Source organism: Nothoprocta perdicaria, unplaced genomic scaffold, assembly GCF_003342845.1.
Source record: "Nothoprocta perdicaria isolate Ctin4 unplaced genomic scaffold, notPer1 scaffold_50, whole genome shotgun sequence".
In the NCBI taxonomy this organism is placed as follows: Eukaryota; Metazoa; Chordata; class Aves; order Tinamiformes; family Tinamidae; genus Nothoprocta; species Nothoprocta perdicaria.
In genome coordinates, this window is record NW_020455755.1 from 3,503,966 (window position 1) to 3,520,280 (window position 16,315).

At 63.9% G+C, this 16,315-nt stretch overlaps 3 protein-coding genes across 3 annotated transcripts in view; all 3 read left to right on the plus strand.

Annotated features, from left to right (window-relative positions):
* SDF2 (stromal cell derived factor 2) overlaps positions 1–1,453 on the plus strand; it is a 2,799-nt gene extending 1,346 nt beyond the window's left edge. Inside the window, exons 2-3 of the mRNA XM_026047925.1 lie at positions 54–250; positions 1,148–1,453. Of these exons, the coding sequence (XP_025903710.1) occupies positions 54–250; positions 1,148–1,435 (485 nt within the window). The 3' untranslated portion in view covers positions 1,436–1,453. The remainder of the gene's footprint in view (positions 1–53; positions 251–1,147) is intronic.
* Positions 1,454–2,033: 580 nt separating this feature from the next.
* KIAA0100 (KIAA0100 ortholog) lies at positions 2,034–15,578 on the plus strand. Its single transcript, XM_026047742.1, has 39 exons — positions 2,034–2,085; positions 2,782–2,911; positions 3,194–3,240; positions 3,504–3,663; positions 3,739–3,857; positions 3,967–4,027; positions 4,256–4,454; positions 4,556–4,679; positions 4,984–5,108; positions 5,191–5,258; positions 5,351–5,499; positions 5,725–5,843; positions 6,169–6,332; positions 6,462–6,726; positions 6,839–7,044; positions 7,201–8,296; positions 8,537–8,728; positions 8,829–9,031; positions 9,102–9,220; positions 9,297–9,517; positions 9,621–9,811; positions 9,896–9,995; positions 10,067–10,269; positions 10,481–10,775; positions 11,033–11,190; positions 11,309–11,515; positions 11,628–11,727; positions 11,892–12,074; positions 12,385–12,506; positions 12,596–12,751; positions 12,835–12,956; positions 13,056–13,236; positions 13,312–13,398; positions 13,767–13,877; positions 13,963–14,098; positions 14,517–14,641; positions 14,778–14,879; positions 14,980–15,114; positions 15,356–15,578. Exons 5-39 carry the CDS (start codon positions 3,772–3,774, stop codon positions 15,536–15,538), a joined length of 6,294 nt encoding a protein of 2,097 aa, XP_025903527.1. The 5' UTR covers positions 2,034–2,085; positions 2,782–2,911; positions 3,194–3,240; positions 3,504–3,663; positions 3,739–3,771; the 3' UTR covers positions 15,539–15,578.
* Positions 15,579–16,239: 661 nt separating this feature from the next.
* The window catches only part of LOC112954675 (uncharacterized serine/threonine-protein kinase SgK494), a 3,698-nt gene continuing 3,622 nt past the window's right edge, over positions 16,240–16,315 (plus strand). The window contains exon 1 of the mRNA XM_026047926.1: positions 16,240–16,266. Within this exon, the coding sequence (XP_025903711.1) occupies positions 16,240–16,266 (27 nt within the window). The remainder of the gene's footprint in view (positions 16,267–16,315) is intronic.

Sequence of the window (16,315 nt, forward strand, 5' to 3'; positions counted from 1 at the left end):
CCCCGCCGTTCGCCGCCGCTCCGGTGCTGAGGCGCCGCTCCGCCGTCCCGCAGGCAGCGGGCAGCAGTCGGTGACGGGCGTGTCGGCGGCGGACGACGGCAACAGCTACTGGCGCGTGCGGGGCCGCACGGCAGCCGTGTGCGAGCGCGGGGCGCCCGTGCGCTGCGGCCAGGCCATCCGCCTCACGCACGTGGGCACCGGCCGCAACCTGCACAGCCACCGCTTCACCTCGCCGCTCTCCGGAAACCAGGTGCGGCCGCACCGGCGCCCGGGCAGACCCGGGGCAAGGTCCCTGCTGTGGCACCGGGTGGCCCCGGGGGCTGGATGCCTGCGCCAAGTGGCTCTGGTCACTGGTTTGGCACCATGCCCCGCTATTGGGGTGTCCCTGCTGTGGCACCAAGTGGCCCCGGGGGCTGGACGCCTGTGCCAAGTGGCTCTGGTCACTGGTCTGGCACCATGCCCCGCTGTTGGGGCGTCCCTGATGTGGCACCGGGTGGCCCCGGGGGCTGGACGCCTGCGCCAAGTGGCTCTGGTCACTGGTCTGGCACCATGCCCCGCTGTTGGGGTGTCCCTGATGTGTTACTGGGTGGCCCAGGGGGATGGACACCTGCCCCATGTGGCCCCCAACAGTGGCCCAACCTCCTTCCGCACTGCAGTGACATCCCTGCCGTGACACCAAGTGGCCCCGGGGGATGGGGTTTGTGCCCCCAAGTGGCTGCTGGCACCAGCCTGACCCCATTCCCTGCTGCTGGGATGTTCCTGCTAGGACATCAAGTGGCGCCAGGGCCCCTGTGCCTGGCACTGGCCTGACCTCCTTTCCCGCTGCCAGGACATCCCTGCTGTGACAGCAGGTGGAGATGGGGCTCCTGCCCCAAGTGGCCCCTGTCACTGGCCTGACCCCATTCCCCACTGCTGGGCATCCCTGCTGTGACACCAGGCACTTGGGGAGCCCCTGCCAGCTGTCCCTGTGCAGAGGCACCCAAAACATGGAGAAACGGGGCCATGCCGAGTCCCTGGCACCGTGTGCTCCACTGCGAGCCGTGTCAAGGGATACAGTCCCCGTTCCCAACCAGGTGCCTGCTTGCAGGATGCCCTTGTCCCTGGGCAAGCGGTGCCTGTAACGGACTGTCCCCCCATCCTGTCACAGGAGGTGAGCGCCTTCGGGGAGGACGGCGAGGGCGACTACCTGGACGACTGGACCGTGGTGTGCAGCGGGACGTACTGGGCGCGCGACAGCGAGGTGCGCTTCAAGCACGCCTCCACCGACGTCTTCCTCTCGGTGACGGGCGAGCAGTACGGGCGGCCCATCCACGGGCAGAAGGAGGTGCACGGCATGGCCTCGGCCAGCCCCAACAACTACTGGCGCGTCATGGAGGGCATCTTCATGCAGCCCGGCGAGCTGCCCAAGGCCGCGCAGCACCACGCCGAGCTGTGACGGCCGCGGCTGCAGCCTGTGGGCTCCGCCAGGGCCGTGCAGAGACCCCCGTGCTGCCCGGGGCGCGGGCGCCGTCCCGGGACAGGGCGCAGGGCAGCGCCGGGGGCTCGAGGTCGCTCTGCCAGCAGTGCAGCCGGGCCTCGGGGCTTGGAGACGCTGAGAGGAGCGACAGCGACCAGGAGAAGAGGAGCTGCGAGAGGAGGAGCCGCGGAGCGCGTGGCGGGGAGGCATGGGGCAGCCCCCGCTGCCGGGGGGCCCCGCGCGGCTTGGGGACCATAAAGGAACTGAGCTCTGCACTGGCGTGTGCTCCTTTTGTGTGCGGGGAGAACGGGCCGCGGGTACCGCCCGGTCCGGCGCAGGGCCCGCCGGCCGAACCGGGCCCGTCCCGGTGCCCGCAGAGTGGCGCTGCGCGGCGGCGCGCGCGGCAGGGGGCGCTGTGGTGACTGCGCGGCGGCCCCGCCCCCCGTGGCCCCGCCCCTCCCAGCGGCCACTCCGGCTGCGCGGGCGGGCGGCCCCGCTCGGCGCCCGGTTACCGGACGGCGGGGAGCGGCCGGGCCGGGCCGGGCCGGGGCGGGGAGCGCCATGGCGGCGCTGCCCGCCGCGCTGCTCGGCCTCGCCGTCGTGGCGCTGCTCGCCGGGCTGCTGGCGCGGTCAGGGCCGCGGAGGCCGCGGCGGTGGCGGTTGGGGGGTGGGTCGTGGCGGTTGGGGGCGGGGGAGGCGAGGGGCTCAGTGGGTGGCGGCGGTTGAGGGTGTCGGGGTGCGGCGGGAGCTGCAGGGGGACCCTGGCAGGGGGGTCCTAGGGCTGCGTACGGGGGTGTCACGAGTGGGAAGGGGGTCGCGAGGGTTAGCAGGGTGCCGAGGTGCGTGGGGCTCGCCGGGGCTGGGGTACGCGGGGCTGTGTAGGGGACCCCAGGGGTGTTGCGCGGGTGGCAGCGGTGGGGAGGCCCCCAGGGCTGGGTTGGGGGTGTCAGGGGCTCGGGGGGTGCACAGGGTTGGTTTGGGGGGCGGGATGCAGCGTGGCAGGCGTTTGGGGGGCACCCACGGCTGGGTGCAGACTCATGGGGTGTCCCAGGGCTGGGTGGGGGGTGGCAGCATGTGAACGGGTTCATTAGCGCTTGAGGGCGGCCCTAGGGATGAGTAGAGAGTGACAGAGGTGTGGGGGACAGAGCCGGAGCCCAGCTGGGTACGGGGAAGCCCACGGCGTTTAGAGTGGGGGGCCGTAGGGCATGGGAAGGCACCGCAGGTGAGGGGTGTTGGGTGCCTTGGAGCTGGTGTTGAGGGCACGAAGGGGGCCCGTCGCAGCCGGCCCCAGGGAGCTGGACCGCGGCACTGCCGTGTCCCCGCAGGTGGCTGGCCTGTCGCCTGGCTGTCACCTGGTGTCGCCAGAAGCTGCAGGCGGAGCTCAAGATCGGCTCCTTCGGCTTCTTCTGGGCCCAGAACGTCAGCCTCAAGTTCCAGCGGGAGCAGCAGACCGTGGTGGGTCCCGGGGGGATAGCGATCGCCCACCCCAGCGTGAGGAGCGAGGCCTGCGGGACGGTGCTGCCGCCCCCGGAGCCGGGAGGGAATTCCTGCAGCCTGGCTCCTGTTGTGGAGCCCTGTAGCTGGTGCCGGGCTCTTCCTCCCCCAGCTGAGCTCTGGGATGCGTGGCTGCTCCTTGGTGCATCCCGAGTGATGCTGGCTGTTGTGGGCAGAGCGGGAGCGTGGGAGTGTCACAGCGCAGAGCGGTGGCCACGCTCACCTGCATGTGTGTCCTTGCAGGAGATTGACAGCGTCTGGATTTCCAGCAAACTGAGCCGGGAGCTGCCGTATGTACCCCTGCCCCGGCCCCTTCCCTGCTCTCTTGGCTTTGCCTGGGCTCTGCCTCATCCCTGGCCCTGCTGGCTGGGCTCAGCCCTTAGCATCTTCCTGCAAAGTTTCTTTTCTTGGAGTCTTCTGTGCTGTGCAGGCGGCGCCATTCGCTGTCCTGTGGCGTGGCAGTGTCGCGTGGTGCTGGTCCCACACGTCCCTGGGGCAGGGCCCAGAGTGCAGCGTGCAAGCTCGTGTGACAGTCCTTGCTGTTCCCTGGCAGACGCTATTTTGAACTGTGCTTCGGTGAGGTGCGAATCCGCACGGATCTCCAGAAGGGCCCTGCCTTCCAGCCTTCCTTCCCGAAGGCTCCCAAAGAGGTTGATGGAGAGGAAGGCCGGGACCTGACTCTTAAGCCCTCCCTGCTGAGAGTCCTTAGTCAGGTGAGACCCTGGTTCCCGGAGAGGAGGTTTCTGCTGTGCTTTCCCACAGCCCTCATCCTGCCACCTTTCTCCCAGCTCTTCTCCATCCATGTGGACTCCATCAACATCATGGTTCTGCATGTGGCCACCTCTGAGTCTCTGTGGCACATTCGGGCCAGCAAGACGCGTCTCCTCCTGGACAGTGACGGGAAGAGGTAGCTCTGTGCTCATGTCTTGCTCTGCTCGCCCAGCACAGCTCTGTTTCCCTGCATGGTTTGGAGGCAGCAGGACCTGCAATGTTAATGTGTTTTGTGGTCTCCCCAGCCTGAACTGCGAGGTGAGCTTGACAAAAGTGAACAGCAAAGTGCTACGGAGCAGCCAGCTGGTGAGTACTGCGGAGGGGAGGAATGCAGTACTTGGGACCCAAAGAGATCCTGTTCCAGAGCAGCCTGTCCCTCAGGCCAGGCAATGCTCAACGTGGCCCTAGTGCCCTGCAGGGCATCTGGCTGCAGAGTGCTCAGCTTCACGCTGTGCCCAGAGCTTCACCTGCAGCACCCACTGGCAGGGAGGATGAGAGACTCTGCATGCCCTCCTTGGCCCTGTCCCCGTGCAGGATGACACGTGCCTGGCGGAGGTGGCCCTGGCGCTCTCCCTCTCGCTGGAGATCAGTACCAAGCGGCGGCTGGTGGGTGTCAGGCTGCGCGTCCGGACCCTGCAGGCAGAGCTGCACGAAGGGCTCTTCTGCAGCCAGCTGCTGCAGCGAGTGACTGCTGGGACCCGGGACGGCAGCGTGGGGGACCAGCCCAGTACAGGTCAGGACACGGCGGGCTCAGGGCTTTGGCAGCCCCCACACTTCTGCAGTGAGAGGGATCTGGACAGGAGCCTTGCTGTGACCCTGTATCTTCTCCCCTAGGCCTGGGGCAGACCCCGAAGCTCGTGTCCTTGCTGAGCAGGGACACGTTGCAGCTCATCCCCAGGAAGGTGGAGGTGAAGCTGGAGAGCACCAGCGTGGTGCTGTCTGTGAACAGCCAGAAGAGGTGAGGGGGCAGATGGAGGGGGAGCTTCTTCTAATCCTGATATCGCGATGATCTGTCCCCCATATCTAATTGATATGGGGATGTGGACTTGGGGACACCCGTGTCATTCCCTGCTTGGGCCTACCCTGCCAGACTAACAAGAGTGTGCCTTGGGGACCCCTGTAGTGAGAAGGAGAGTAGATGGATATCAGGCTGTTAGGGAGGATGGTGGGATCATCTCCTAATGTGCTGGGCTGCAGCTGGGACAGGGAGACACAGATCATGACGGTTCCCTTCTGGTGGTGACTCCCTGCTTCTCACACAGGTACCTCACCTGGAGCCTGAAGCTGCTGCAGTTCCTATATCAGCGCGAAGAGGAGCAGATCCCACTGCGCAACTTTACCCCCACCTCAGACCTGGACCAAATGAGTGTAGACCTCCAGCTGGAGGGCAAGTAGCCAAGAGGGCACCTGCGGAGCAGGGCTGCAGTCATGTTCCCCAGCACCACTCACCTCTGCTCCTCTCTCACCAGATGGCCTTCTTCTGTCCCAGAGCCGCCAGCGCATCGTGTGCCTCAACTCCCTGAAGACAAGTGTGCAAGTGAGCAAGCACCAGGCGCATTCCTGTCACTCGAGGGGCTGACTTGGCTCCTCCTGCTGTTTTGCAGCCACCCCGTGCTCTCCTCCCACTAGGTCACAGCCATTGACCTCTCGGCTGCTGTGCTGCTCAACACGTGCATCATCCACTATCGCCACCAAGAGTTTTCACACTGGCTGGGCCTGTTGGCGCAGGAATACAGGAGCCAGGGAGTGCCTGTCCCCAGCCAAGGTCACAAGGGCAGGTAAACTCAGCCTCAGCGCAGCTGCCAGGGTTGCAGCTTGGCTGGCTGCTCCCTGGCAGGGTGCCCGGACACACAGCGCCTTCATGCACGGCCGCGGGAAGGGGAGGCTGCGTGGAGGCCAACAGTGGGCAGGGAGTCACCAAAAAGGTGTCCCTGGGGGCCTGCCCCCTGGCCAGCTCTTTGGCACACAGTGCTCCAGTAACAGACAATGTTCATCCTGTGTAGGAGCTGTCCCCAAATCATAGCACCCATCATCCTGTGTGCCTCGCTATCCAATGTCAACGTATCAGTGCAGCTGGGGGACACGCCGCCCTTCGCCTTGGGCTTCAACTCCATCTCTGCAGGTACAGTCCAGCGGCCGTCCCTTGGTGCCCATGGGGTCTCCGAGCCCTCCTTGGGAAGGGGCTTTACAGAGGCAGAGGGGCTGTCTGTGACCTGGGCTTGCAGCACAAGAATGGGGAGGTCTCTGTGCTTGCTCTTGTGTCCGTGCCTGGCACGGGGCTGCTGCACTGCTGCCTGCTTGTGTCTGAGTTAGAGTCTTAGAATTGTTACGGTTGGAAAAGACCTTCAAGATCATTGAGCCCGATAGAGTTGTGCCTTGCTTGGACTGGCACACTTGTCGGGCAACCACGAGCCTGCCAACACTGGCCTCCCGCTCTGTGCCCGCAGACTACCAGCACCTGCGGCCCCAGAGTGTGCACCAGCGGGCGGTGCTGGCCGTGGACCATCTCTGCTGGCGCGTGGGCAACGACTCGCACATCCAGCGCGCCCCGCACCCCCCCAACATGCACGTGTGGGGAGAGGCCCTCATCTTGGACTCCTTCAACCTGCAGGTGAGCGCTGAGCCAAGGGGTGACTCTGCGGGGGGCTGCCCGCCTGCAACGCTGTGCAAGGGGCACGGGGACATGCTGTAGCAGAGGGTATCCTGCATCCCAAGAGTGCTTGGCCTGTGTGTCCTGCAGGGCAGCTACAACCAGCCGCTGGGCATGTCCAGCGCTCAGTCGGACACGCTCTTCCTGGACTGCACCATCCGCGGGCTGCAAGTGGAGTCGTCGGACACCTGCACCGAGTGCCTGGCCCGCGTCCTGCGCCTGTTCTGCCCGCAGCGCAGCGGGGCAGAGCTCGCAGAGGAGCCACCCTCTTCCCCGGCGGAGCCCTGGGGGCTGCTGTGGAAGGTGGATCTGAAGGTGGAGGACGTGAATCTTTTTACGCTCTCTGCCCTGGTTGGTAAGTGCAGCTGTAGCCTCCAGGCTGTCTCCAGATTGTTGTTCAAAAGTGGTCAAAGGAATGCGACATGTTCCTCCTCTGAGCCTGCAGTGCTGATGTGCCATCTGTCCAGGTGCCTTGGAGCTGCGGCTGGACACACTGACTGTCCTGGGGAGTGCCGAGAGCTGCACAGTCAGTGTCCAGGGCATGGTGCTGGCCTTGGTGAAGAGCATCACGGAGAAAATGCAGCCGTGCTGCAAAGCCCCTGCCATCCCCAACCCAGTGGCCAGCCTCTCCATGCTCTCTGTCACCTACCACAGCAGCATCCGCTCCCTGGAGGTTGGTGAAGGCTCTGGACTCTGCTCTGTCATGCAGCTGGAGGGACTGGGATGGACTGGGCCGAGGGAGAGTGGGTTGGCATCGAAAGGGAAGAGGGGAAGGGGGCTGTGCTGGAGCTGGCAGTAATTTGGGTACTGTTTGCTCTCGCCGCTATAGGTGCAGTGCGGCGAGGGGCTGGCAGTGCTGTGGAGCCCGCCCGACCACATGCACTTGTATCATCACACCCTGGCCACCCTGCAGTGCCACGACACCCTGCGGAGCGCCCTTGGCCACAGGCCACCTCCTTCCCTGCCCCTGGAGGGCCCAGTGCTGGAGGCAGCCGTCCCTGCGGAGATGCCAGGCCCCCCGCAAGCAGACGGGACTCCCCCCAAAAGACTTCTGTCCCTATTGCTAGAGCTGAGCTCTGCCAAAGTCACAGCCTTTGTCTCTGAAGCCAACTACATCAGCCTGGCTGCTGAACGGGCCTCGGTGAACTGGCACAGTGGCGCCCTGCACGGTTACTGCCCTGAGCTGGCAGCCGGCTTTGATGGACACAGCATCTTCAGCTTCAAGGAGGTGGAGATGAGGCTGCTGCCAGAGCTGGAGGAGGTGATCCTGCACCGCTGCGCCTTCCCCACCCTCCACACCCTCCGCAACCGCGGCTGGGCCTTCTCCTTCGCCAGCGTGACCATCGAGTTCCCCTACCAGTATGACTTTTCCCGCACGCTGGACGCTGCCGTGGGTGTGCAGAAGTGGCTGAAAGGGCTGCACCGACGCGGGCGCCCTGCCAGCACCGCTCTGCCCCCCGACCTCCTGCTCAAGGTGGAGCACTTCTCTTGGGTCTTCCTGGATGACATCTTCGAGGTGAAGCTGCGAGACAACTACGAGCTGATGAAAGATGAGAGCAAGGAGAGCGCCAAGCGGTTGCAGCTGCTGGACGCCAAGGTGGCCGCGCTGCGCAAGCAGCACGGCGAGCTGCTGCCCGCCCGCAAGATAGAGGAGCTCTACGCCTCGCTGGAGAAGAAGAACATCGAGATCTACATCCAGCGCTCGCGGCGCCTCTATGCCAACACTCCCATGCGCAGGGCCCTGCTCACGTGGACCCTGTCCCACCTTCAGCTGGTGGCCCTGGCTGATGAGTCCTTCCACGGCACGGAGCGTGTGTTGGAGCAGATGAGAGACATAGACAGTGTGAGCCCGTTCCCCTCTGAGGGGCTGGAGATGGTCACCCAGTGGTGCCGCATGATGAAGGGCAGCGTTGGCAGCTTCTTTGGTGAGTGGCCCCACGCGGGGTGTCCTCCGAGTACAGCTCGGTGACTGTGTGGTCAGAGACCTACTGGCTCCCTGTGATTTGTGGCCAAGCTGGGGAAATGGTTTCCAGAGGATTAAGGGAGTGGGGAGAGAACAGAGACAGGAGAGTGACGGGGCTGTGTCTCCTGGCATGGTCCAGAATAGGGGACTGGAGCAGTGTCCCTTTGTGGCCCTGTACCCTAGCCCTGCCTGTGCCCCGCAGTGCGGATCCGTGACTACCCTCGCTACCTCTTTGAGATCCGGAACTGGCAGCTCTCGGGCCGGCTGATCGGAGCGGAGCAGTGCGGCCAGACCTGCTCCCGGCGCCGCCAGACGCTGAAGCTGGGGCTGCCCTGGGGAGATGTGACCGTGGAGAGGAACATGCCACCCTTGAAGTTCTACCATGACTTCCACTGTAAGAGCCGGAGAGGCAGCGGGGACAGGGCTCTGCGCCAGGGCAGAGATGGGGGCTGTGTGGGACCCACTGAGAGCTGAGCCAAGCCCTGTGTCCCCAGCGGAGATCTCCCAGTTCACCATCGTTTGGGGGCCTTGCTGGGACCCAGCTTGGACGCTGATCGGCCAGTGCGTGGATCTCCTCACCAAGCCCTCAGAGGACCCCAGTGCTCCATTGCCCTGGTGGGACAAGAGCCGCCTTCTCTTCCACGGGGACTGGCACATGGATATTGAACAGGCCAACCTGCACCAGCTGGCCACCGAGGTGAGTGCCACAGGGATGGAGAGCAGAAGGGCTGGTTTATTCTTGCCTCATCCCATGCTTGTCCTTGCAGGACCCCTACAACACCACAGAGAACATGCACTGGGAGTGGAGCCACCTCTCCTTCCAGTGGAAACCTGGGCAGTTCGTCTTCAAGGGCAACCTAGACATCAATGTCCGGACGGCCTCCAAGTGAGCGTGGGCTGAGGAGCACGAGGGCTGCTGCGTGGTACTGGGGGAGTAACCAGCAGCCTCTGTCTCCATGCAGATACGACGACTGCTGCTTCCTGCACCTGCCTGACCTGTGCATGACGCTGGACATGCAGTGGCTGTGCCACGGCAACCCCCACGACCACCACGGCGTGGTGCTGCGCTCGCCCGACTTCCTGCCCGAGGTGCCAGTGGGGCAGCAGTACGACTCGTACCGTGCCTTCCGCTCCGAGAACCTCAACCTCTCCATCCGCATGGACCTGACGCGGCCCAGCGAGGGTGAGTGGCAGCACCCTCGGGACCCCCTCACCAGGCGGGGGAGCTGGGATCGAGGGGTTGCTGTGCCCCTGCCTTGCGGTGCTGATGACGGGTGTATCCCCAGAGCACTCCCAGCCCCGGATCCTGCTCTACAGCAGCACCCTCCGCTGGATGCAGAACTTCTGGGCCACGTGGACCAGCGTGACACGCCCCATCTGCCGTGGGAAACTCTTCAACAACATGAAGCCCAGCAAGAAGAAGCTGGGGCAGCACTACAAGCAACTGTCTTACACGGCGCTCTTCCCCCAGCTGCAGGCAAGTCCTGGGGTTGGGACCCCAAGTTTCCTCCCTGCTTGCCCTCAGCTGGGCTCTCAGCCCTCGCTGTCTGTCCCCTCGCAGGTGCATTACTGGGCCTCCTTTGCCCAGCAGCGGGGCATCCAGGTGGAGTGTTGTCAGGGACACATCTTCACTCGTGGCACCCAGCGGCTCATCCCACAAGGTGAGACCAGGCCCTGGTGGCAGTAGCCCTGGGCAGGGCAGGGCGCAGCTGACCCCTCTCCTTGTCCCCAGCGGGTACAGTGATGCGACGCCTCATTTCCGAGTGGAGCATCACGCAGATGGTGAGCGACCTGAGCCAGGTCACTGTGCATCTCATGGCCTCTACCTGTGATGAGAACGCCGACCACCGGCTCGACACGCTGGTCAAGAAAACCCACCTGCTGAGCCTGTCTTCCCTCACCTACCAACGGCACAGCAACCGCACGGCTGAGGAGGTACCACTGCAGGGCAGGGCACGACAGGCATAACACAGCCTGCACTGGCTTCATGGCTTCCCCCCAGGACAGGGGACCGTGGTCTTTGGGTGCCTTGGGGAAGGGATGTGGGTGGAGAAGGGTCAGACCTGCAGGTCTGAACTTCAGGTGTGAGGCCTCTGCATGTCCTTGTACCTGGGCTAGTGATGGGGCTCTGACCCTCTGTGCTCAGGAGCTGCCCCTGCGGGATGGGGACGACGGGTTCCACACGCACCAGCTGCACCTGGTGGACCTGCGGGCATCCTGGACCACCACGAACCGGGACATCGCCTTCGGCCTCTACGACGGCTACAAGAAAGCAGCCGTGCTCAAGCGCAACCTGTCCACCGAGGCCCTCAAAGGGCTGAAGATTGACACGCAGTTGCAAGCCAAGAAGCTGAAGAGGGGCCCACTCTCTGCTCACTCCGTCCCTGCCAGAGTGACTGCCCCCATCACCAGCGGCCGACCGGAGAGAGCCTCTTCGGGGGGTGAGCTTGGCATGCAGGAGGGCAGGTTGGCTCTGGGCTCAGGGCTCTCAGACCCCTTAGGGAACCCCTGTTTCTGCACTCTGTTCCTGTGCTCATCTCGTGCAGGGATGGAGGGCATTGGGAACGAGAGGGAAGCCCCACACAGCAAGGGCCTTGCTGCATGTAGCATCTTAGCCCAAGGCTATGATGTTTGGGCTCATTCCCTCTTCCCAAGCCAGTCCGTCTCCTTCCAGTACTGACCGTTTCTCCTTCCCCAGGGGCCTACATGCTGCAGAAGCTCATCGAGGAGACGGACAAGTTTGTGGTCTTCACAGAGGAGGAGTCAGGGGCAAGTGAGCAACTCTGTGGCATTGCTGCCTGCCAAACCGATGACATCTTCAACCGCAACTGCCTCATCGAGCTGGTCAACTGCCAGGTACCTGTCCTTGGCCAGCCTGCCTGTGCCCCTGTTCGCTGCCTGTGGCCTTGCTGTGAAGGTGAGTCATGTCCAGCCTCGGAGGGCTCCTCTCATGCCCGGGGTCTTTCACCTGCAGATGGTACTGCGCGGGGCAGAGACGGAGGGCTGCGTGATCGTGTCTGCTGCCAAGGCCCAGCTGCTGCAGTGCCAGCACCACCCTGCGTGGTACGGGGACACGCTGAAGCAGAAGACGTCCTGGACCTGTTTGCTTGATGGCATGCAGTACTTTGCCACGACGGAGAGCAGCCCCTCTGAGAGGGAACACGGGCAGCTCTGGCTGGAGGTAAGTGGCCAGGGCAGCTGGGATGGGCTCAGTGAGTGAGTGAGCTGCGTGGAGGGCAAGTAGGACTGCCAGTGAGAGCTGGGACAGCCACCGGTGCCTCCTGTGTCCCCAGGTGAAGAACATCGAAGAGCATCGGCAGCGGAGCCTGGACTCAGTGCAGGAGCTCATGGAGAGTGGGCAGGCGGTGGGCGGCATGGTCAGCACCACCACAGGTACTGTCCGTGGCACAGGCCGGTGAGCCTGCCCTGACCCACTTCCGTGGGACCCCAAAGCTGAGAGCTACAGCCTCTCCCCAGGAGCTGGCCTGCTGCGCCGAGCCCCATGCTCGGCGCTGCAGCCCCAGCACTCTGACTGTGGTGCCCCTGCCTGGCCCTAGACTGGAACCAGCCCTCGGAAGTACAGCAGACCCAGCAGGTGCAGAGGATCATCTCCCGCTGCAGCTGCCGCATGTACTATATCAGCTACAGCCACGACATCGACCCCGAGCTCGCCACGCAGATAAAACCCCCCGAAACTCCCGCCAACCAGGAGAAGGAGGATCTGCTGAAGAAGCAGGAAGGTGAGTACGTCCAGGCATCCCAGCGGGGAGAGCTCTGGGCTGATGCACAATTGCCTGGTGAGTCCAGGGATGGTCTGTCTTGTCCCTGCTGTGATCAGAGGGGTGTGTACAGGAGCAATGCCCAGCCACATGGCCGTGCAGCAGATGATGCTGGACATGCTGTGCCTCCTGGAGCTAGTGAACCACCTCAGCTTGTTCCCTGTCCCTCTCGATCGCTGTCTGCCTTGTTAATGCTGGTCCCCAGATGCATCATGAGAGGTGCTCTCCCTGGTTCTGTGGGGGTCCACATGTCCTTTGTGTGTCCCCACAGGAGCTGTGGACACGTTCACACTGATCCACCACGACCTGGAGATCTCTACCAATCCTGCACAGTATGCCATGATCCTTGACATAGTCAACAACCTGCTGCTGCACGTGGAGCCCAAACGCAAGGTACCCGCATGGCCCCGGGTGACTCGCCTGTGCCATGTCACTTGTCCGCGCCCAGGACACTCCTCACCTTCCCCTGTCCCCGTGTCCAGGAGCACAGCGAGAAGAAACAGCGAGTGCGCTTTCAGCTGGAAATCTCCAGCAACCCCGAGGAGCAGCGCAGCAGCATCCTGCACCTTCAGGAGGCCGTGAGGCAGCACGTCGCCCAGATCCGCCAGCTGGAGAAGCAGATGTACTCCAACGTGAAGGTGGGCTCGCAGCCCTGGCACGGCTTGGCTTCCCTGGGTCCCCACTCTAGAGTGGAGGGTGCTGAGAGCTCTCTGTCCTCTAGTCCCTGCAAGACGACAGCAAAAACGAGAGCCTGCTCGACCTCAACCACAGGCTGCAGCAGCAGCTGAGCCAGGAGAAGGCTGACCTGCAGCTGGAAAGCGAGGAGCTGAACATACTGATCAGGTAGGAGTCGAATTTGGCTTTGCCAAGGGGGCGAAGGAGGGAGTTGTACCCTCCTTGCTCCAGAGCTCCTGTGTCCCAGCACTACCTCTCGTGCTGCAGGTGCTTCAAGGACTTCCAACTGCAGCGAGCCAACAAGATGGAGCTGCGGAAGCAGCCGGAGGATGTGAGCGTGGCACGGCGCACCGAGTTCTACTTTGCCCAGGCGCGCTGGCGCCTCACCGAGGAGGATGGGCAGCTGGGCATAGCCGAGCTGGAGCTCCAGCGCTTCCTCTACAGCAAGGTACAGAGCCGGCCCAGGGCCTGGGCAGCCCACGGGCCGCGGCTGAGCATGTGGGACTGACATGTGTGGGTGCAGGTGAACAAGTCCGACGACACTGCAGAGCATCTGCTGGAGCTGGGCTGGGTCACGATGAACAACCTGCTGCCCAACGCTGTGTACAAGGCAAGTGGCAACGAGGGGGAGCAGCCCTATTCCCTGGGCTGCCTGGCCTGGAGCGGGGTGCAGTTGGGAGGTGCCAGGCATGGCTGGGTCTGTCCTCACCCCTCTGACTTGCGTGGTCCCCAGGGTGTCCTGGCATGGCCTATCTGCAGGCCACCTGTTTTGTACCTGGGGTTCCTTGAAGCCATGGGACCCTTGCTTGTTCTGGCCAGGGAGGCAGCACAGGCACAACTGGTTGGTCTGTCCTCAACCCAGGCCATCTGTCCTGCATCCTGGGGACCTCTAGTTCCCTTGGGTGCCCTGGGAGTGGGAGGCCCCGGCCTGGTGGGCTGGCCTGTCCTCACCCCAGCCACCCACCCTGTTCCCTGCAGGTGGTGCTGCGTCCCCAGAGCTCCTGCCAGTCTGGCCGGCAGCTGGCACTGAGGATCTTCAGCAAGGTCCGGCCACCCGTGGGAGGCATCTCCATCAAGGAGCACTTTGAGGTGCCGAGACTGGGCCAGGAGGTGACGTGCACCTGCAGGGCATGGGCACCATCTGTCTGGCTCTGACACACTGCTCTCTTTACAGGTGAACGTGGTGCCCCTCACCATCCAGCTCACCCACCAGTTCTTCCACAGGATGATGGGTTTCTTCTTCCCTGGCCGCAACGTGGAGGAGGAGGAGGTGGGGGATGAGGAAGACAAGTCCAAGCTGGTGACAACAGGTGAGGAGGAGTGGGAGGCAGATGGCACAGTTGAGTCCTTCTCTTTCCTGGCACCAGTGATGTTCCTAAGCTACTTCAGTTTTATCTAGCACATGCTTATGGCAGCTGACAGTGTGTCATGCATTGAGTAAAAGGGACTTCTGAGCTCCTCTGTGAGCAGGAGAGCCCCAAAGCTGCGAAGGATCTGGGCTGTAGCTGATCCCAGACAGAACACCAGCCGTCGTGTCCTTCTCGCCTGGCTCCTGGGGATTTGGACACATAGGGACTGGATGGGCCTAGCCTGGTGCAGTATGATCTGCTCTGGGGTCTCCAGCTGAGGCCGTGCAGGCAAACTGGGAAGGGGCCGGTGACATGAGGTGCCCTTGGTGCCGGGATTCCCCGTGCCCAGGAGCCCCTCGCAGCTCTGTGCTTGTCCCAGGGATCCCCGTGGTGAAGCCACGGCAGCTCATCGTGGCCGATGACTCGCTGGGCCCAGGCAAGGGGGTCGCTCAGGGACTGAATCGGACGTCGGGGGTCAGAAGATCTTTCCGAAAAGCACCCGAGGTACCTGCTGCTGCCCTGAGCCCCTGCTTGCGCAAGTTTGGGATTGGGAAAGTTTGGGATATCTGCTGTGGAGCCCCCCTCCATGGCTCCCTGGTGACACAGGGCCATGGCCCCATGCTCTTGGCTCTGTCTCCAGCATCCCGTGGATGACATCGACAAGATGAAGGAGCGTGCCGCCATGAACAACTCCTTCATCTACATCAAGATCCCACAGGTGCCGCTCTGCGTCAGCTACAAGGTGAGGGACCTGCCGGCCACGGGATGTGGGTGCTGGGTGGCCAGGGACGACTGCCTGGGGGACTGGCCCACACTGGGTGACTCCCCTGTCCTCGGTCCAGGGCGAGAAGAACAGTGTGGACTGGGGAGACCTAAACCTAGTGCTGCCGTGTCTGGAGTACCACAACAACACGTGGACGTGGCTGGACTTTGCCATGGCGGTGAAGAGGGACAGCCGCAAGGCCTTGGTGGCACAGGTACGGGGGACACTGCTGCCTTGCTCTTCTCCTCTCTGGGGCCACCAGGGTCCCCGAGCTCTCAGCCTTCTCCCTGCTCACAGGGAGGGAGCTGGGGCTGCTCCGAGCAGCCCCGTGCGGGTGGCTCCATCTCCAGCATGGGAAGCAGCCAGGCTGGCTCTGCAGCCCAGGCCCTCGCCCACGCCAAGGGTGCAGGGGCTGGGTGCAGCCACCGGGCGCTGAGGCCACCTCTTGGTGCCAGGTGATCAAGGAGAAGCTCCGCCTGAAGCCGGCGGCCGGCGCGGAGGCCCGGGGCAAGCTGGAGAGCAAATCGGACGGGACCATCCAGCAGCAGGAGGAGGACGAGAAGGCCCGGCTGCTCATCGGGCTGAGCGTGGGCGAGAAGAACCCCAGCAAGAAGTCCATCTTCGGCAGGCGCAAATGAGGGCAGCACCCGGCAGGCCGGGAAGGGACTGGGCAGCCCTGCGGCAGGGGCACCGTGAGCCGCTCCGCGTGGCAAAGCCCGAGGTCAGGGCTAGCCCTGCGCCAGCCCGCGGTGGCCCGTGGGGCAGGGGGTGGCAGCCCTGGGGCCAGGGGCCGTGGCACTGCTCCTGGGGGGCTCAGCCCCCAGTGCCGAGGGGTCCCGCGAGCTTCCCCTCTCCCTGCTGTGCGAGTGCTGGGCCCTGGGCCCGGTGAAGCAGCAGGATCGCTCCAGGCTGGTGGCCGGCTGGGAGAAAGGGGAATGGGAGAGAATTTAAATAAAGAGTTTTTAATTTGGAATAGCCTCTATCCTCTTCATCAGCACTCACCTTGCCACCCACACTGCAGCGATGGGGGCAGCAACCATCCTTCTCTTGCCCCGCAGCGTGGGCAGCACCTGTGTTGAGGGGCTTTAGTGCTGCCTTTCCCTCCCCACGGTACAGAGCTCGGGCTCGGGGCCCCTTCGCAGCAGCACTGTCACCCTGGACTCAGTGTTTGCCTTGCACCGCTCCAGCCCCATAGCTACACCGGGGCTTGGGGGGGCTCCTCTTACTGGTCCCCAAGCTGGGGACCTTGGCTGGGGGTCTGGGGGGGAAACAGAGCTAGGGGTGGTCAAAGGGAATGCTGGAGGGGGGGTCCTGCTGTGGGCAAGGGGGATTGGAACCCATGGGGCTGCGCTGCTGTGGTATCTATGTGTGGGGGAGCTCCTGGGACAGGTACCTGGCGTGGGGGGTGTTGCTGT

What these genes read in the sequence shown, in the direction of transcription:
- KIAA0100 (XM_026047742.1), top strand. Translation starts at nt 3,772, where the DNA reads ATGGTTCTGCATGTGGCCACCTCTGAGTCTCTGTGGCACATTCGGGCC. An exon ending in TACGCTCTCTGCCCTGGTTG is followed by an intron (nt 6,727 to 6,838) that starts GTAAGTGCAGCT and finishes CCATCTGTCCAG; the next exon opens with GTGCCTTGGAGCTGCGGCTG. An exon ending in CCATCAAGGAGCACTTTGAG is followed by an intron (nt 13,878 to 13,962) that starts GTGCCGAGACTG and finishes CTCTCTTTACAG; the next exon opens with GTGAACGTGGTGCCCCTCAC.